The 20,507-nt window shown below is 37.0% G+C and overlaps 2 protein-coding genes and 1 long non-coding RNA gene across 6 annotated transcripts; 1 reads left to right on the forward strand and 2 right to left on the reverse strand.

The window, feature by feature from the left end:
• Positions 1 to 92: 92 nt before the first annotated feature.
• On the reverse strand, positions 93 to 5,077 carry LOC108275224 (UDP-glucuronosyltransferase 2C1). Its single transcript, XM_047159848.2, has 2 exons — positions 4,920 to 5,077; positions 93 to 3,901 (listed from the first exon to the last, which is right to left on the reverse strand). Exon 2 carries the CDS (start codon positions 3,886 to 3,888, stop codon positions 2,311 to 2,313), a length of 1,578 nt encoding a protein of 525 aa, XP_047015804.1. The 5' UTR covers positions 3,889 to 3,901; positions 4,920 to 5,077; the 3' UTR covers positions 93 to 2,310.
• Positions 5,078 to 6,619: 1,542 nt separating this feature from the next.
• On the reverse strand, positions 6,620 to 15,545 carry ube2q2 (ubiquitin-conjugating enzyme E2Q family member 2). Of its 3 annotated transcripts, none has more exons than XM_017485875.3 (13): positions 15,134 to 15,544; positions 12,488 to 12,592; positions 11,958 to 12,080; positions 11,813 to 11,869; positions 11,563 to 11,706; positions 10,932 to 11,016; positions 10,738 to 10,798; positions 10,507 to 10,597; positions 10,367 to 10,425; positions 9,963 to 10,011; positions 9,769 to 9,864; positions 9,597 to 9,663; positions 6,620 to 8,911 (listed from the first exon to the last, which is right to left on the reverse strand). In XM_017485875.3, the coding sequence occupies exons 1-13, from the start codon at positions 15,290 to 15,292 to the stop codon at positions 8,880 to 8,882; spliced, it is 1,128 nt and encodes a 375-aa protein (XP_017341364.1). In that variant the 5' UTR covers positions 15,293 to 15,544; the 3' UTR covers positions 6,620 to 8,879. The 3 variants fall into 3 exon arrangements, with proteins under 3 accessions (XP_017341364.1, XP_017341365.1, XP_047015805.1); XM_017485876.3 differs by having other exon boundaries at positions 11,563 to 11,703; positions 15,134 to 15,541; XM_047159849.2 differs by lacking the exon at positions 11,813 to 11,869 and having other exon boundaries at positions 11,563 to 11,703; positions 15,134 to 15,545.
• On the forward strand, positions 15,203 to 20,117 carry LOC124628861 (uncharacterized). 2 transcript variants are annotated; one of them, XR_008397843.1, is made up of 4 exons: positions 15,203 to 15,371; positions 17,335 to 17,514; positions 18,383 to 18,470; positions 18,924 to 20,117. It is a non-coding gene; the product is annotated as an uncharacterized LOC124628861 (long non-coding RNA). The 2 variants fall into 2 exon arrangements; XR_008397844.1 differs by having other exon boundaries at positions 18,386 to 18,470.
• The last annotated feature ends 390 nt before the right edge of the window (positions 20,118 to 20,507 follow it).

Below are 20,507 nucleotides of genomic sequence, written 5' to 3' on the forward strand. Positions count from 1 at the left end.
GCACTTTGGCTTCAACATCTGTTGTTTTAAATGTGCTTTATAAATTAGTAAACTAAACTAAACAGTACAATAACTGACTGTACAATAACACCTGTTGCTATAATATTTATTGCTTGGGATTGGGTAAGAGAATCCCTGCAGCACAAAGGACTTAATGAGAGCAAAAAAGACAAAATATGAGTTAAAATACATGGATAAGCTTAGGACAATCAGCTGATCAATACATACATGTGCAGTAGTATTAGTGCACTCTTTATATTTCGCATATTAAATAGAAAAGTTTTTTGAGGAAAACTGGAAAACACTGAAAATGTTGGGAAAATGTATTTAACACATTTTGTTCTTTCCCACTAGAGAGGGCACAGACATTGTCAACCTCCATAGATTATCAGTTTACATGGATAAGTTTCCTTAACTAAATTAATTTGCTCATAGTTAGACTAACAGCGGAGTCTAGCCTCAAGCTAGTATATCTAACTTATATCAAGTATAAGTTCTAATTCTTTGCTTAATGAACATAATCATAAACAAATAATAATAGTTCATTAACGCTTAATTAGCTTTTAAACTATTGGCATACTTAATGTGGAATATAAGATTTTGATAAGGTTTTATTACATGAGTGAATTTTAATATGATTTACATTTCCACCCAGTGTTTTCTTTAAAAAATAAAAAGTCTTCTTGTTGTACTTTCTGAGATGTTTTCTGCTCACTATGGTTTTAAAGTGCACTTATTTGAGTTACTAGTCACAGAGATCACACTTTTTCTACATTCTGATGTTTGATGTGAACACTAACTGAAGCTCTTGAATGGCATCTGCATGATTTTATGCATTGTGCTGCTGCCTAGTGATTGGCTGGATAAGCTCTGAATCCATCAAGACCTGGGCCAGGATAAATCAGTTGAGAGATGAATGAATGAACAGATGAATGAATGAATATTTATTTGTATATTTCCGAGATGTCAGACAGGCAAGCAGACATTCTTTCAGAGACGGATGGATCATCAGGCAGGAAGGACAAATAGAGCTGGGTGTCATCAGCATATCAATGATATGAGAAGCCATGAGACTCAATCACCTTAATCACTCAATCACCTCAATCACAGTGTCGAAAGCAGCAGAGGTTGAGTAGGATTTGCAAGTTGCAATAATGCAATTTCCCAGCTCAGCAAGTTTGACGTGCAGAGTGGGAAAAAAATGTGGATGCCTCCACTAAAATGTGTCTTTTGTTTGTTTTGTAAAGCAAAAAAAAGTTACTTTATCTGCACTTTTACTGTAACAGGCCTGAGTAGCTATTGGTTCTGTTCTACAGTAGTGATATTTAAACATTTATACAATATATTGAAGGATAATTGCATTACAGCAACAACAGTAGACAATAGCAAATAGTATAAGCAACAAGCTTGTCTAATGTTGATTTAATCAAATCTATAAACTGATCTAAAGCCAATACTGATATAAACTTATTTAAAAGGAGATAAATGGTACTTTACACTGTTTACAGAGTGCATGGTCATGTTGATTTGTTGTCACTGCATAAAGAGTGAAGGAACTGATAATTGAGAAAACTACTAGTTCAAATTTCAGGTTGAGGGGGCAATTTTGGTGGGTTTTACTGGTTGTGGGTGGGGAATTACAAGTTGCATCTTTGCCTCAAATGCAGCATTAGAATCCAATTCAATTGGTTGGATATGTCATGAAATTGCCTCCAATAATTATAATTTCTACTCATTTTACACAATATTGTGTAAATATTGGTTATTGGTTTATCTCATTGTGAAGTATGAGAACAATAATGTTTACATTACTGGAGATCTATAAATAATTGAAAACTTAGTAGATGGTTCTACAACTCCAATTCCAAAAAAAAAAAAAAAAATTGGGATACTGTGTAAAATGTAAATAAAAACAGAATGCAATGCTTTGCAAATCTCACAAACCCACATTATTCACAATAGAACATAGAAAACACTTTTTAGTTTCTTTTTAGTAACAACCCCCCCCCCCCCCCCCCCCCCAACTTTTTTGAGTCTTGTTGCGGCCATCAAATTCAAAATTGACTTATTTTTCTCTTAAAATGATATATTTCCTCAGTTTAACATTTGGTATGTTTTATATGTTCTATTGTGAACAACATATGGGTTTATGAGATTTGCAAATCATTGTATTCTGTTTTTATTTATATTTTACACAGCATCCCAAATTTTTTGGAATTGGGGTTGTAATTTTTCCATACTAATTTTAACCTATTCATAGGCACATAATTACATCTTTCTCCTACTATCTACAAATGATAAGCAAATATATCATTCACACTTGATTTTCTTTTTAAAGATTACACTAAAACAAAGATATCTCAGTACCAAAAATGTTAGCCAGCCACTAATCAACACAGCCCCCAGCAATGTGAGCATAACATCCACAGAGTGATAGGTAATCCAGGACATCCTGAAAGACTGTGTGCACAAGTGAGGAGCACCTCCGTTTCTTATAACAAATTCAATCCAGAAGACTGCATGATCAAGAGGCTTTATGGGCTGGTCATGATGCAATCGAGACAACTTCTGCATATTCTCTCTGTAAAATGGATTATCCAGCACTTCCTTTAATGCCTCTAAAAATACTGATCTGTCCAACTCAGAAATATCCAGGACTTTAGCTGTTCCCTTTTCTCTCATCCTTGACAGGTTATCAGGTTGATCGAATGCTAGAGGTAGACCTAAAATGGGAACACCATGATAAATAGCTTCCTGAATACCATTGGTTCCTCCATGGGCTACAAAGAGCTTAGTCTTTGGGTGTCCAAGTAGGTCATTCTGTGGCATCCAGTCCACTAGTATCGTGTTGTTGCCAAGGGTAGAAGGTCGAGGTCCAGTATGTCTCCAAATAACTTTCTGAGGGAGTTGGGCAAAGGCAGCTGCTATCTCATCTGTAATGTCATCTAGAAGTTCTCCAAAAAGAGATCCCAAAGACATTATGATGACCCCATGTTTCCCTGAACTCTGCACAAACTTTTCTAGATCATCAGGAAGTGGATTGGAGGGCTTGCACTGGAAGCCACCCATATAGACTACATTTGGCATTGTGGGTCGTGGAAATTCAAAAGTGAAGTCATTTCTCATGAGCCAGATATCTGCATTCTGAAGAATGGAAAAGTAATCCACATCGGGTCCAAAGTATTTCTGACAAAATGCCTTGTAATGTTGGGCAAAATATTTAGAGTGTTGATAGTAAGTGATGAAGTAAATCAACACATTTTTGACTCTTTGAATAAAAGTCATTTTGTCTGTTAGCTCTGCTCCAGGAACAGGTACATAAGACAGGGGGGAGGGAGCAATGGCAAAATGGCCCTCTCCATGAACAGTCCAACGAACATTGAACACAAGAGGGAGACCAAGTCTGTGTGCTAGTAGCATACCACCTCCCATAGCAGGGTCAGCTAAAACCATGTCAAATTTAGCCTGCTGCAAAGATTTCATCAAAGTTTCATTTTCAAACATCATGGCAGTCATGTTGCAAATTTTCTCATGAATCTCAGAGAACTTTTTCATGACCTCCACTCCAAACATGATTTCGTCCCAAGAGGATGTTTTGTGTTTTCTCATTTGTAGCAAAAGGGACAAAAAAGTGGTAAAAAATTCATCATCATATGCCCCAATATCAACAGTGATTGAACTGTAGTAGGGTGACTCCTCTTTAATATACATACTGTTTGAACCTCGAATCACTGTGATGTTGTGGCCTTTTGAATGTAAATCCACAATGAGAACTTTCATATTAATCCAGTGGCTTCCATCAACTGGAAATACCAAAATCTGACCAGAATAGACCCCACTTAGAACAGACAACAGGGACAAAATTGTGAGCAGGGCTGAGTGATACATCTTCTTTGACAACCTAAAGATAGAACAAAAGATCAATATGCTTTATTTGTATACTTTGCTATTTAAAAGTAAAATATAAAGTTTTTCAAGTCTTTGCACATGTAAAAAAAATATGAGCAAAGTCAATATTTTGTTTGATAACTCTTTGCTTTAGAAAATGCATCATTAACCTTATTGAGCCTACATTTTGTGCAGATTGATAAGGAAATTCTATGGAATTAATTTCATGTCAAACTTTTAAAATAATCATAGCAAAATACTAATGATCTAAATGTAAATAAATAAATAAATTTTGTAAATGCAAATAATGAGAATCAAATCCAAATTATAATTTTTTTTCAAAAAGATTACTTCTGATTCACACTTTTGCTTACAATTCTCGGGATGTTTTGAGAATATATTGCTATAGGAAACTGTATGTGATTTTATTTCACTTTTAAGGCATCATCTACAGCCAGGAAATTGGCTGGTAAGTTTTACTGAGCATCGTGAAGAATCTGCCACAGTTTTCCTGGAGACTCTGACTATCACACGTCCTTCTTTGTTATGCAGGTAAAACAACAAATTTGTATTTAAAAAAGGATGCCTAAGACTTTTGTACAGAACTGTATATTGTATATAAGTAAACCTCATCTTTCGTCATCCAGAATAGTGTATGAGACTGTGACATGCAGATTAAATGGGCATATCATGTCAAAAAAGCGATCGTTATTATGTAGCCTCAAAATAGTATAGAAACATCGGTACTGAATCAATCAGTCCCAAAAATGCAAAACATGCTTGCTGGAATGTAACTTAATTAATAGCTAAAATAATTAGCCAGCCACTTGTAATTTTGTACAGCAAGGTAGATTGTGTTGTTGACATTTTTTATACCTAGTCAAAATGAGATTGGCTGCTAGTTCTAGAGCAAAACAAGATGGACTTTGTCTCCCACCTTAACTTAACCTCTTACTACAATACAGTACAAATTCACTTTATTGAATGTTTTTACTCCAGAAAGAACAATTAAGAACGTTACAGATACTCACCAAAGTAAAAGCAAAGCTTGCTGGTTGCTTAGAAGTTATGCATTATCTGAAAATCTTTCAGGAAATGGATATAGCTCGCGCTGTTTGAATATATGTATGTAGGTGAAAAGCCCATGTGAACGCATGTGCAGCGTGAGAGCTTATCAGCAACAACGAGACCTTGGCGATTTTAAACGTTGCAGCTGAACATAATGTCCAAAAGATCATGTTCAAAGATCATGTTCTACTTCTTGAAAGGGTGAAACTTCCAACCACCTCTGATATGCTCTACAGCTATAAAGCTATTAAGGTCATTGTTATGTAAATTGTTATGTATTTCTTAAGAATTTGTCAGCTACACAACATTCATTCAAATAATGTATTTGTTCAAACATCTAAACTATGATTAGATTATGATTATGCCAATAGGACCGCCAACCTACCTGGTTGTGGTTTTGTTTAAGCCAGACTTACAAAGCCATGAGCTCAAATTACTCATCAAACAATCCAACCCACATCAAAGACATTCCAGGTTGGCATGGGAAATAAATGGTGCTAATTCAAAATGTAAATGAAGTTATATTTGTGTTTCAATTTGTCAATTCTGTTCCCAGCATAGCTCATAATACATCTTGAAAACTGAGCTCATGAACATCCAGTTCAGAATGATATATAGGTTATTTAATGACAAAACAAGCCTGCCAAACCCTACTATGGCTTATGGTCATGATTTGTATAAAATACACCATTATGCAAACATTCTAGTAATTGCAATTGACGTTATCATCTTGTGGGTGGATAGGGCTTAATGTATTTTCTCTTGATTATCATCACCATCATAACGCTTCACTAAAGCAGTCATCTAGTTCACAGCTTGAGCAGTGCCATACATATAGCTTGTAGGCTGGGAGCAGTCTGATAAATGCTCCAGTCTGGTTCCCTGAATGAATTTTAATGAACAGTAACTGAAGCAAAACAATTGGATGCATGTTGCACAGCCTTTAGGATGAAAAACTGTTGGTTTAGTCAAGTTAAATAGCATTTCTCTTGGGTAAAGGTGCAGAGCTGGGGTGGTTTATCTGCATAGAATTCTGGTAAGCAGGATGTTTTTTTTTTCACAATTGTGTAAACTCTAGACCAAGGGGTGTCCAATCATATCCACAAAGGGCTGGTGTGGGTGCAGGTTTTCATTCCAACCAAGCAGGAGCCATACCTAATTCCACCTGTTTAATCAGTTGATCTTGGCTTTCAATAAACTCAGGTGTGGCTTCTGCTTGGAATGAAACCCACACCGGTCCTTTCCAGGTAAGATTGGACACTCAACACGATTGTGAAAATTCCAGATCAGCATTTTTTGAAATACTCAAACCAGTCCATCTGGCACCAGCTACCATGCCACTGTTAAAGTCACAAAGATCCCACTTCTTCCCCATTCTGATGCTGGATGTGAACATTAACTGAAGCTCTTTATCTGTATCTGCATGATTCTATGGATTGTGCTGCTGCTGTTTGATTGGCTGATTGGATAAGTGCATAAATTTACAGGTGTTCCTATTAAAGTGACTGGCGATTGTAAATCTCAGCGATACCTACACTAACATGTTAAACACACATTTGACTTTTTAAATAAAGTAATTACAGGAGACCCTCAGAACTGGGTAGTTCATTAGCATATATACAGGGCAGCTAAAACGATCACTGCAATCCAATTACACACAATCAACCCTTGTAAAATTCTTTATTCATAAACTTGATGCAAGTTTACAAAATTTACTGTACACGATCAAAGTTCTCTAGCAGTGGAAAAGAACAACCTGAATGAATGAATGCCAAAAGGATGATTCCAAAATGAGATGGCACCAAAAAGGACACCATCATTAGTTAAACTGAGGTCAGTATTTCCAGAAAAATAAGCTATCACTATCCAGTCATGGCAGCACAACAAACATGTTACCAACAGAATATTACATCAAACCGGGCGTATCCTGATTAAGAGGTGTAGATGTGTTAAATTCTAAACTTAATTAAAAATCAAACAGCAAGCGTGGTTTGAACATCCTGCTGTGAACACTAAAATCTGGAGAATAGCATCAATTTAAAGACTGAGCTGTGCTACTCAGAGTTCAAACGCGATCATATGCTTCATCACACCTTGCTCAATACTTCTGTTGACCTACATTTATATATGGCAGGTTGCTTTTATGTCACAGATCTATAGATCAACAAGCCAGTGTTAGATATGGCTTTTCTGTAATTGTGATTGGCTTAGAGTCAGGAGATGACTAACCCTTTATTTATGAGGCACATTTTTAATACTCTGTGCAAAAAGAGGCCAACAGTTACATCCTGGGCCATTTCCTAAGACAGAAATTATCTTGGTAGAAGACTTGATGAAGTTGGGAAGGAAATTATAACAAATAACCATAACGAAGCCAGGATTCTTGCTATTATCTCCTCTCAACAGAACTTTGACCACAAAACATTCTGAAAAGTGATGAGCGCTTTGGTTAAAAACAAAACAGAACCAACAAAGAGACATATTCTTCATTAGAGTAAGCGAACATGTAATGCCATGTCATAATGTAAATTATATAGACCTGTATGCTTTCAATTAAACCAGATAATGGGTAGACAGTGCTTAAAATACAAAAAGTCATTTTGGCATAAAAAAAAAAAAAAAAAAGAGAGAGAGAGATACTAACCCCATCGGTTTTAGCATATTAACCACAGTAATAACAGTTAAACAGACTTCCTGAAGATTTTCTGGATAATGACAAAAGGAATTCCAAAATTACCATGTTAATGCAGCACTATGTGGATAAAAAACCCCAAAGAGAATGATTCCTTCTCATCAGTGACTGTTTTATACTATGAATAACTAACAAACATGAATTGGTGAATACGTATCAGCATTAAAGAAAGGACAACCTTTAAAAACAGATAAAGGAATGATAACATGACACCTTCACAATTAGAAGATTAAATGTTTCAAAGCCCTGAATAAAACACAGGTCTAGGTGCTCTTCATTTTCCATATCCTCAAGACAACCAATTAAATACTACAATCAAAGTCTTGACTGGATATTGTGGCATAGCCCAAGACTTCACATCAACAGCACATTAAAAATGACTTGTACCACATATCCATTTACGAGTACACAAGCAGGTTTCTGTCCAAATACAGAACAATGACATTTTCTTATTTGCCAGTTCCAAGGCTTGTGATTGCAAAATACTGCTCAAATTAACCACAGGCTAAGAGCAGGAAACACTACACAGAGTGGTATTCATCCACAGTTAACAAGTTGAATACTAAAATAAATCCCATACCTTACCCTCATCGGACTTTTATCATTAGAGGAAATGATTTTTTTTAAAGAAAAAAAAAATATATATATCGGCATTAAAAGTATCAGCACATGGTATAACAGAACACAAAAGATAAAAGTAGAGAGCAGCACCAGCAGGTATAAGAGAGGTGGCAAATCTTCATATTGTCTCTTATTGCACCCATTTCTGTCTGAAGTTCAAGAACCCCCTGCCAAACGTCTGATGTGATAGCCACAATAACTTACATTAAAAGAAGAGCATGGGAGTAAAATCCAGAATATTCACACGTTATTCCTTTTCAGGTGTTAATCCATAAAGCCATGCCTTGCTCCAGTCAAAACAACAAGAATCTGGTGGTCACTAAAAGTTGCTCTGTGTAAGACACGCATTAGTACCAAAGCTGTGTGCCTCTCACACATCCCTCCGTTCCCAGAAACGAATTGGACAAAACATGAGATGAGAGCAGACATGAGTAACAGCAAGAAAAGTGGACAGACAGAAGGAGACAGTGAAATTGGGGGAACAGACCAGTGGGACCTCACACGCTGGCTGAACAGAAGAAATTTAGAGGGATTTTAGAACAATTAAAATGCAAATAGTTGATCATGAATCCCATATTCTCAGTGTTCAGGGAGATTAGTCTCATTCTTCTTAACCATCTTCTTTAGGAGGTGTGTACCAACCTACGGGGGGGGCGACAAAAAAAGATAGAGAACATTTAACACTTTTGACGAGGGAAGCTAGGCCCATATACTAGAGGTGTCAAACATATGGCCTGTGGGCATGGACCAACGCAAAGGGTTCAAAACCATTTCAAAATCAGTGTTCCAACTTAAAATGCTATTGTGGACTTGAATTGAAAGGTTTAAAAAAAAAAAAAAAAGAAAACGAAAGGAAGAGCTCTGGGATTTCATTAGGGGGCAAAATAGAACAATAAACTTCGTTTAATTAGCATGCTGAAAATCTGACACTGTAACCATGTCTCTTTCCAAAAGAACAAATTTAGCAGTTTCATACAGACAGAGGTGAATAATTATGCAATCACAACTTTTACGTTTTTTATTTGTAAATAATTTCGTAGTACATAGAGCCCCACTTCAATATTATGGGCTATTACTTATGCAGTCTGTTCATGCATTTTGTAGATGCTATATATTTAATGCATTTGTGCATTAAGAATGTACATGTAAATTTTTGATAAAGGCAGATAAACTGACACATTTAAAAGGAGTTGTTGATGTGTTATTGGTCACAAAGCATTTTTTGGTCTAAGCATAATGTGGCCCGTTACCTAAAATGAGTGACACCACTGTTGTATACAAAAATATATAATAAACAGCAATTTATCATGATGTTAACAATTCCTACCATTCTTTTCATGGATCTGGACCAAAGACTTATATGACTGTTGTGCTCTAGCAAGATTATACTGGTTCTGTAATGAAAAAAGAAAAATTCAAGTTACATGTTACATTGGGCAAATAAATACTTACAAATAAAAAGAGGAGTTCAAGAAATAGCCAAGTTGCCTGAAACAAACCTTATTAGCTCCGAACTGTACTCTAGCTTTCCCTTTGACTAGGGTGGCATTGATTTGCATAATGACAGACTCTATGGAATAGGCACTGCTCCAGCCCTGAGGGTGCATATGAGATACACACACAAACATGTTAGAATGTGCGCGCGCACACACACAGTGTGTCAAAGTGTAACAAAAACATTACAAATTCTAACCTGTTTTGTTAGTAGTTCCATACACAAGGCCCCTCCTCCAAGAACATAACTAGAAGAAACATACACAATTTGAAAGACCATGCCAAACAATTTCATGAAATTTCTCAAATTCAAGAATTAAAAAAAAAAAAAAAAAAAACCCTGCAGGTTGCATTGAAAATTTGATTTTAAAAAAAGCCACTTCAAAATCAAGCATTTTTGGTTGTAACAATCACCAAAAAAACTGATTTCCACCACTGTAGCTAAATTTAAAAAAAAACAACAACAAAAAAACAGAACCCCCCCCGGCTTTGCTGCATGAATAGCCATGAAAACTTGAGTAAATTGCACTTGAGTTGAATAATAAGATGGTTAAAGCTGAAATACAAACATACTAAAGGCATGAGTAAGGTTCTTGTACTAACCCTCCAGAGAGTACAGGTGACACTACTCGTACAAAGGGTGGATCAAACGGAAAGTTATCCTGCAAGACAAACAGAACGAAAATGGTCAAAAGTTAGACAAGTGAAAACTTGAATGATAGTCATTTAGGAAATAAACTCACTTTATAAGAGAAGTTGAGCAGAATATAGTCGACCCCTTCTTTTTCTTTCAAGACCTGCAAGTCACTATGTAATGGACTATCTGGATCTACCCTGCAAAATAGTTTGATTTGAATACATGAAATTGGTTGAAAACAAGAAAATAAAACAAAAAAAGGCAACACATTAGCATTTACATGTTCAAAGCAGAAATTAGCCAGTGAAATATTAAATGAAAAAATGACTGTACTCACATTCTCAACTTGACATGCCATTCATAAAGACTGTCATTGACTAGCTCCACTGAATAGATTCCTGCAAAGAATCACATAGATGACATTTTATACTAAATCAAATAGAAGCAGGCCAATATTTAAAGGCAGACAAATCCAGCAAATAATCTTAGAGTTATTTATATAAAACACATAAAAACTATATGCACACCAACCTGTCTTGTAACTCAGTGACCTATAGATCTCCCTGAGTTCCTTCATAAGACGGTCTGAGGCTTGAACAGAGCCAGACACTGCACCCTAAAGAAAGTGAAACATGGGTTTTTCAAGAAAATTTGTTAATTTTTACATGTAAAATTTGAGATTTTAGAACAAAATGGTGACCAGTAATATACTTCTTGTAGCAGTACACCATCTGCATCAAATTCAAGCATTGCTACAGAAATGTTCAGTGTGAATGCTGACCAATTTTAGATGTTCCTGCTCAGTGAGGTGGTCCAGCACTATAACAAATCATAGACATTTCTGTGAGGTTGTACTGAAATACATAAGGGGATCTTAAATGCAGGAACTTCACTAATATTAGTCTATTCTAATAATGGTGCAGCCCTGCTTCAAACAAAGGAATGTTTCATTAATTAAAGAAAAATAAATAAGAATACAAAAGGGTTTTTTAAATATATATATATATATATATATATATATATATATATATATATATATATATATATATATATATATATATATATATATAAAATGTGGGCAATGAGTCATGCTGAATGGGTGAGTGAACATATTAAAATTATTCAGTCAGCTTCTGTGTTTAAGTGTTCAACTGACACTTACATTCAAGTGGTCCTGCCTTTGGTTCTTGCGGATTTTTTCTAGAATAGCAAGGTTCTCCTTTTCTATACCATCATCTTCTGACTTCTTGGCATCTACAGGTTCCTCCTCTTTCATCTCATAGTGGTCAAGATCTTCGATGTCCTGCTAATACACACATCAGGCAGTGCGTTACTAATCATGAAAGGCACTTGTAGAATGGAGGCATAAAAAGAAAACCAGTTTGTATTTAAAACATTTATAACAAAATAACCTCAGTCATTTCCTCCTCCTCCTCTTCATCAGATGTTACTTCATCTGTTGTTACATGCTATTGATGAATAACAGAAAAGTGACATTTAAATTCAGAGGCGAGATGTTTCTTTTCTAGCATACAGAAAAGGACTAATTTCGTTAACCTTTCTCTCATGACTGATGGGTCCAGCAGGAAGAGGCTGGTCCAACATCTCCACGTCAGGGTGCTGGGGCAGGTTATACAGTCGACAAAGATCACAGATGAGTCTTTTCAACTGCTGGAGGAGCTGAGAGAGAGAGCAAAATAATAATTCTAGAAAATCAATTTCTCCAAGTGATTAAGTACACTACTGTAAACTAGTGATGAGTCATTCATGAATAATTCGTTTATTCTGAATAAATCTTTACTATGACTCGGGAACAACGAGTTGTCCCAGAGGGTGATTCGTTTCCGGACACACACACACAGACAGAGAGAGATTTTAATTATATTCTGCTGAAACTACCGAAATGACTTGAAAAAGATTCGTTCATTTTGCTGAACGAGATTCAAAAGATCTGAGTCAGTAAAATGATCCAAACTTCCCATCACTACTGTAAATTAATGATTAGCAGTGATTAGATCAGGATGATGACACACCAAAAGAACACATGGTGAAATGAGAAACAAGATCTTTTCAGACTACTTTCTTACCAAGGTACTGCCTTTCCGAACATCCTCCAGATGCTCAAACACCTCAGTCAGACTTGGATCGTCTGATTCCACAAACCATAAAGGGGGAGTTGAAGGGTAAGCCTCCTAAATGCAGAACAGGACATTACAGTATACCAGCACTATGACTTTAGGCTGTAAATAAAACCAAAACTCTATTGTGATTACACTAAATAAATAGAGGTCAAAGTCTCTGGACTTTAAGGAAAAGAAAATAAAGCGATGTGTGTTTCTCAAAAGGCATGTTGAAGACTCAGCAAACTGGTAGAAAAAGGTTCTCTGCTCTGATCAGACCAAAACTGGACTTTCTGGCTTTTCTGGCCACAAAGCACTTCATTTGTCTCAAGAACACAATCCTCACAGTGAAGCATGTTGGTGGCAATATCTATTATGCTAAGAGTTACCCTTGGCCTATTTTGTGTGTTTTTAAAAAATAATAATTTTGCAATCTATATTGACCACAATAAACTGATGTCAACCATCAGATATGGGAAAAAGTGTGATCTCTGATTTTGACCATGGCATGATTGGCTTGAATATTTCTATAACTGCTGATCTGTGATTTTTACTCACAGCAGTTTCCTTTACTCAGAATAATACAATAAAGAAAAAACATCCAGTGAGCAGCAGTACTGCAGACCGAAACGTCTTGTTGAGAGGTCAACTGAGAATGGCCAGACTAGTCCGAGCTGACAGAAAGGCTACAGTAACTCAGATAAACACTCCGTACAACTGTGGTGAGCAAAAAAGCATCTCAGAATACACAACATATCAAACTATGACATGGATGGGCTACAACAGCAGACCACATTGGTTCCACTTCTGTCAGCCAAGAACAGAAAGCTGAGGCTGCAGTGGTCACAGGATAACCAAAACTATACAGTTCAAGACTGAAAAATGTAGCCTGGACTGATGAATCTCGATTTCTGCTGATTCACACAGATGTTAGGGCCAGAATTAGGCACCAACTGCATGAATCCATGGACACAACCTGCCTTGTGTCAACAGTCCAGGCTGGTGGAGGTGGTATAATGGTGTGGGGAACGTTTTCTTGGAAAACTTTAGGCCTGTTAATACCGATCAATCATTGCTTGAATGCCACAGTCTATTGACTATTGTTGTTGACCATGTGCGTCCTTTCATGGCCACAGTTTACCCATTTTCTAACGGCTGCCTCCAGCATGATAATGCACCATGTCACAAAGCAAAAGTCATCTCAAACTGGTTTCATGAACATGCCAACGACTTCAGTGTTCTTCAGTGGCCTTCGCAGTCACCAGAGTCCAATACAACACCTTTGGGATGTCCTAGAACGGGGGATTTGCAGCATGAAAAGTGCACCTGAAAAATCTGCATGAATTGCATGATGCAATCATATCAACATGGACCAGAATCTCAAAGAAATATTTCAAACATCTTGTACAATCCATGCCATGAAGACCTGAATCTGGTCTGAGAGCAAAACGAGGCCCTACCTAGTATTAGTACAGTGTTCCTGATAAATTGCTTCAGTTATGGTTTTCCTACATGCTAGCATAACCTTTTAGACAACATACACATGTAACCAAAACAACAGATGAGAAAGTCTGACTGTGAAGTAGCTTGTTGCTAAGCTAGTGGGTATTTCATGTAGATGGCACGAGCTCCTCATCAATACACAAGCAGGAGACCCCGACTTGCACCTGTGTCTCTCACTCACTACTACATCACTGAGGTTTACAGAGATGACAACCTTACTGAAGAACCTGAACTGGCTAGCTAGCATTACCTGACAGGCCACAAACGAGATTGTTTACTCTTTATATTAGTGATTTTAGGTTTTAATATCTGAAAAACAACATCGTGGGCGGATTAGACACATTGCGCAGTTACGAACAATATTCTAGCTAGGTATTTATCCAGCTGGTCGCCTGTAGTTACCTTCTGCTCCATTCATTTTTTAAAGAGAAAGATTAACTACCTAGGCAAGTAGTCACCACTCTGCTAGTTAGCTGGTTAAAGTGTCACAGCATGGATTAACAGCAACATGCCCCGAAACCCTCAGCTAGCTGACACAGGGCCTGGTAGATCATTAACCCTCGGTTGACATCATTTATGGGGAAAATCACAAGTCAGCTAACTACGTCTTAACTTTATACGCAGAGTGCTATTGCTAATATTTCACTACAGGCGAACGACATTCAGTAGCTAACTTGTAGCAGTGCATTAGCCGGATAAACACATGGGTTGCGACGCATTTAAAATGAAATGAGTTACTTCCAAACTTTAGAGATAACCAGCAACCTTACTGTAGATTTTTTTTCTAAACTGGTTAGCTAGTGGTGGCGACCAAACAGGCATCAGGCCAACTTTAATTACTTGTTAGAACTTGTTTAACCCAAAACTAACCGAATTAGCTCACTTTGTATGATAAGAGTGAAAATAATGGGCTGAAATTAATAGCAGCGTACACGATAAAACATTTACTAGAGCTCGTTAGTGACAACACTGTACTCGTAAACAAATATATAATTTTTTTTCCCGAAGCTTTCGCCGCTTATTTTAGCCAACAAGCTGACCGCAGTTTAGGTGTTTTTGAGGAACGATTAGGCTAACTAGCTAGTTGCGTCTTCCCGCATCTGCCCTTACCGTAATATTGCAGTGGATGATCAGTAGCTTTTCACCAGTCACATTAAACTGACAGCTAAGCTCGTCGGGTTTCCAGTTGATAATTCTGAAACGCTCGTGATTCGGGTCAAAAATTGATACCAAAAACTTTAATTCGGCCTTGAGCCCCGACACGGACATCTTCCACTCATCTCCAGCAGGCCGCAGGGGAAGCGGGCGAGCAACTAGCCTACTAGCTAACAACTAGAACCGCTCTGAGGTAGTGCCTCTGTTTTCACACCGAGTAACAAAAGAGGGGGTGGAGAGAGAATAGCTCACTTCTAATATCGACTGCTTTAATTGTAGGAGCACAGAGAATGAAAATGACATTCCCTTAAACTGTGAGAGAGTTTGGGAATTTGTGTGTGTAGTAAATGTCTACTACATGTAACCTATGTAATCCCTGACCTGCCCAGTGCTCACTCACTATTATTTACATAATCACTCACTCTCATTTACATAATCTTTCAATCACTCTCATTTACATAAACACTTGCTTAATCACTATCATTTATACAAAAACTCAATCTCTATCATTTACACGCTCACTCTCATTTACGCCCTCTCATTTACCATACTCCCTTAATCATTCATTTACACACTCTCACTCAATTACTAACATTTACATACTCACTCACTCACTGACACACTCAATCACTATCATTTACATACTCACTCACTCACTTAATCACCATCATTTACATACTCACTCACTCACTCACTCACACACTCAATCACTATCATTTACATACTCACTCACACACTCAATCACTATCATTTACATACTCACTCACTTAATCACCATCATTTACATACTCACTCACTCGCTCACTCACTCACACACTCAATCACTATCATTTACATACTCACTCACTTAATCACCATCATTTACATACTCACTCACTCGCTCACTCACTCACACACTCAATCACTATCACTTACATACTCACTCAGTTAATCACTCATTTACATACTCACTCAATCACACACTCACTCTATCACTCTCATTTACTTACTCACTCAGTCACTCATTCACTCACACATTCACTCACACAATCACTATCATTTACTTACTCACTCACTCAGTCACACACACTTAATCACTATCATTTGCATACTCACACACTCACTTAATCACACACTCACGCACTCGCGCAATTTTCTGTCTACTCTGAATTTTAACATGTAGTCCCTAACTTGCCCAGTGCACACTCACTTAATCACTTATTCACCACACAATCACAATTTGCTCACTCAATCATCATTATTTCATCATCACTCACTCACGCACTAACTCACTCATTTCATCATTATCATTCACTCATTCACTCACTCACTCAATCATTTAATCATCACTCACTCTCTCATTTCATCATCACTCACTCACTCATTTCATCATCACTCACTCACTCATTTAATCATCACTCACTCACTCACTTATTTAATCATTATCACTCACTCACTCATTTAATCATTATCACTCACTCACTCACTCAAATGTTATCACTCACCCATTGACTCCCTCTCCAATCATTACAACCCTGGTCTTTTCAGTGCAAACACAGAATAACTCCACCACATCTGTGGACAGTCTTTTCCTGGACGTGTTACTGCCAGTCCACTAATTATGCCACATCTTCAACACAATCCTACATCTGACATTGTAGTAACCTGTTACTTTTAGTTTTGCTGCTGTGAGAACTACACATAGAATTGCAGTAGATGGCACTACTACCTTGAGGTTGAGCTGAGGAAAACATTTGTGATAAAGATGTGCAATGTTTGCACTGGCAATTAGTTAAATAATTTTCCAAGACGGTGCTTCAATTTCTCGTTAGTTGCAAAACTGAACACCAGACAGCCTTGTTTCTTTGTTCTTGTCTGCTCATGAATAATGAAATTAAGATTTTAGTTTATTGTTCTAAGGTATATCAACATTTGTATGGTCAAAACTTTATATTCCATAACTTAAAAAAAAATTCTAGATTCAAATATATGTTCATTTGAGAATCATTTTTAGTGAAAGAAACCTAAGTTAAAAGTTGTTTTGTGGTTTACCTACACATAATAAAATAACACAAATAATAATTTAAATAAATAAATAAATGAATAAATAATAATACCAACATTTGCCCTGCAATGCACTGGATCCAAATCAAAGGGTATTTCTGCTTTGTTCACAGTATACCCAGGGAAGGTTCTTGATCCACTGCATTCCTGACAAGGAAAAATGTGCTTACAGAAGATGAATGAATGAATGAACGATTGAATAAGTGAAAGCAAGTCTACAGCTACCCAATGACACAACAACAACAACAACAACAACAACAGCAACGACAAAAACAACAGGAAAAAAAGCAAAGGTTATAAAAATACAAAATAAAGAGTTTTTTTTTTTTTTTTTTAAATACTAAAAATAAGTAGTGATGGAATTTAGCATATACATTAGTATCTTAGATGTCAGTTGCAGAAATTTGTTGCCTTATGGAGGTTTGAAAGTTTGAGAAGAGAGGCTTGAAAATGACTAAATTATAACATGGGCACATTAACAGGAATTACACTGTAGTTACTGACAAGAATATTGTCATTGAGAAAAAAATGTCACAAAGTCATGTTCAAACTGTCATAACAGCAGAATATGCATGGAACATGAGCCTTAGTGTAACATAATATGAGGATGAACAGGACCTGAATATTCAGCTGGAAAGTAGCAATTGGCAAGTCAGTATTTAGTGACTAGTGCTCAGTGTTGTCATTACTAAACAAACAAAAAGATAAATTTACCACCAGACACATTTGAGGAAGTCATATATAATTTGGAATGTCATTGCAAATAACTTGTGAAATTGTTTCTGTGGATTAATCTGTTGGTTGCGAGAAGTAAAGTCAATAGAAATAGCATGTATTTAAGTTAGTTGTGTCATCCCTGATGTATGAGGGAAAAATTCATGCCAAACATGAGCTGACAGCTCCTCCAGTCAGAGCGCCATGTTATTTCTCTACTCATTGAATCATTCTATGTTTAAAGTTTAAATAAATAAATAAAGTAATGTATTATAGCGTAAAGGTAGACTGGCTTTTGATGCACCAGAACTATGGTGTACCTTGATTTGATGCATTCATCAGATGAGTTCACTGAAGTTTTTTTTTTTAAACAGTTACGTTTTAATATAGAAGAAACATTTATGTATAATACCATCCATACATCTTCTACCACTTACTCCTTTTCAGCAGAGCCAGGTTCCCCGTGTATCCCAGGCAGCATCGGGCACAAGGCAGGGTACACCCTGGACAGACAGGGTGCCAGTCCATTGCAGGGGTACAATCACATGCACACTCACACACCCATTCATACACTATGGACACTTTAAACAGGCATGTCTTTGGACTGGGGGAGGAAGCCAGAGTACCCAGGGGAAACCCCCCACGGGGGGGAGAACATGCTAACTCCGCACACACGACCCCAGCGGGACTCGAACCCCGAACCCTGGAGGTGTGAGGCAAACGTGCTAACCACTAAGCCACCGTGTGCACCTATGGATAATACATATATATATTTTTTAAAAATTTGACTATGCAGTCTTGCCTTTTTGCATAGTTTTTAAATAACATTTGGGCTATGTCTGTTGGTTCATTTTGGCATAATATTTGACATTAATTAATGTAGGGTGTATAAAAATGTATACACTATACAAGAAATAACGAGTCAATTTTTAAAATGTTACTGCATTTTCTTCACTTTTATTCTACTGATTCCACTGGCTTCCTGTAGCTGCCCGCATCAAATTCAAGGCCTTGATGCTCGCCTACAAGAACTTGTCTGGAACAGCACCCTCCTACCTCAACTCTCAACTGAAGGTTTACGTTCTCTCACGCAATCTGCGATCAGTCAACGACCGGTGCTTAATAGTGCCTACTCAGCATGGCTCAAGTTCCCTTTCAAGAACATTCACGCTAACTGTTCCTCAGTGGTGGAATGAACTTCCAACCTCAATCCCGACCGCAGAATCTCTCACAATCTTCAAAAAACATTAAAGACCCACCTCTTCCGTGAACACCTATCCAACCCATAAAAAAATTTAAATTAAATAAAATTTAAATAATAATAATAATAATAATTTACACTGGCACTTTCACCTCTACTCTTTGCTTCTTTTGGAACTCAATTAATGGATATTGTATGGTAACACTACTTGTATTATTCTCTGCTTGATATATCGCTTTGCTTGTATTTTCACATTTGTAAGTCACTTTGGATAAAAGCGTCTGCTAAATGAATAAATGTAAATGTAAATGTAACATTGAGAGCACAGCAGGGGAAGTGGTGCAGTATTTGTGCTGTCAGCATCTGTGCTCCTTGAATGTGTTTCTATTGCAATAACTAAAATGTGGGCAAAATTGGGTGGTTAGTAATTGTATATTTGTGTATAAGTCATATTTTTATTCATTAGTCCTGTTACTTTTTTGGCTGAAGGTTTGTTTAAATGGTGGTTTTGATGCCTTTCTAAAAATAGTGGACGATTAAGTCTACTGACAAAAGCCCTCAGTTTGTCATTGTCCCCCTCGGCTGCTCTGACTACATTTGGGAAATAATCGTCATTGCTGACCGGGTCTTGGAATGCAAGTTTTTCCACAAAGTACGTTGGATTCTGCCACAACATTATCAGGACATCAACATTTCCATATTGAATTTGACAGCTGGAGATGCTATGTGAGAGGTCTTAAAAACAAAACCTTCCAAAAGTACTGGGGTCCAGACCTCTGTGTCCTCATAGCTAGTTATGGCCATGACTCTACTGATGGAAACATTCTTGAAAGATGGAGTCAAAGCCACACAATGGCACTTAAAACAGAAATGTCATGCAGAAGGGAGTAAAATCAGTGAGCTTATGTATGTTTGTCTCATTCTGCTTAGCAAGAAATGCAAAAGGTGTGCAATAAGCAGCCCTGCTTACATTAAAATGTCTGTATTTTAAAAATAAAAAAAAAGTTTTTTGAACTTTTACTGAAATTTTTTCAGTAACATTCATGGAGTACAGTATTAAGGTTCATGAGTCCATGAAGCACAGGTATAGAGTGTGTTGAGATTTGTGAGATATGGATTAAGTTTTGGGGTGTGATTAGCACTGTGAGAGTGAGCCATGTGTAAGTAATTGGACACATGGCCTCATTGTCTTCAGGATTCACCTGTGAGGCAGACGTTTTCCTCAACAGATCTCTATGTGTCTGCTCTACACCCCTTCCACACACCTCCTTCACAATGGGAAGTGCTGTGTCTGCTGACCCAAACACTGCCATTTCATATGATTCAATCCAAACTGATGTACTTTCTGAACCATAATGATCTCTTCTTTGG

This window comes from Ictalurus punctatus, chromosome 14 (genome assembly GCF_001660625.3).
Source record: "Ictalurus punctatus breed USDA103 chromosome 14, Coco_2.0, whole genome shotgun sequence".
NCBI lineage: Eukaryota > Metazoa > Chordata > Actinopteri > Siluriformes > Ictaluridae > Ictalurus > Ictalurus punctatus.

Excerpts from the sequence above, each read along its gene's own strand:
- LOC108275224 (XM_047159848.2), bottom strand. The coding sequence starts at position 3,888 with ATGTATCACTCAGCCCTGCTCACAATTTTGTCCCTGTTGTCTGTTCTA.
- ube2q2 (XM_017485875.3), bottom strand. The coding sequence starts at position 15,292 with ATGTCCGTGTCGGGGCTCAAGGCCGAATTAAAGTTTTTGGTATCAATT. Across the intron at positions 12,081-12,487 it reads TTCGGAAAGGCAGTACCTTG|CTCCTCCAGCAGTTGAAAAG; the intron begins GTAAGAAAGTAG and ends TCTCTCTCTCAG. Across the intron at positions 9,664-9,768 it reads TACAGTTCGGAGCTAATAAG|AACCAGTATAATCTTGCTAG; the intron begins GTTTGTTTCAGG and ends TTTTCATTACAG.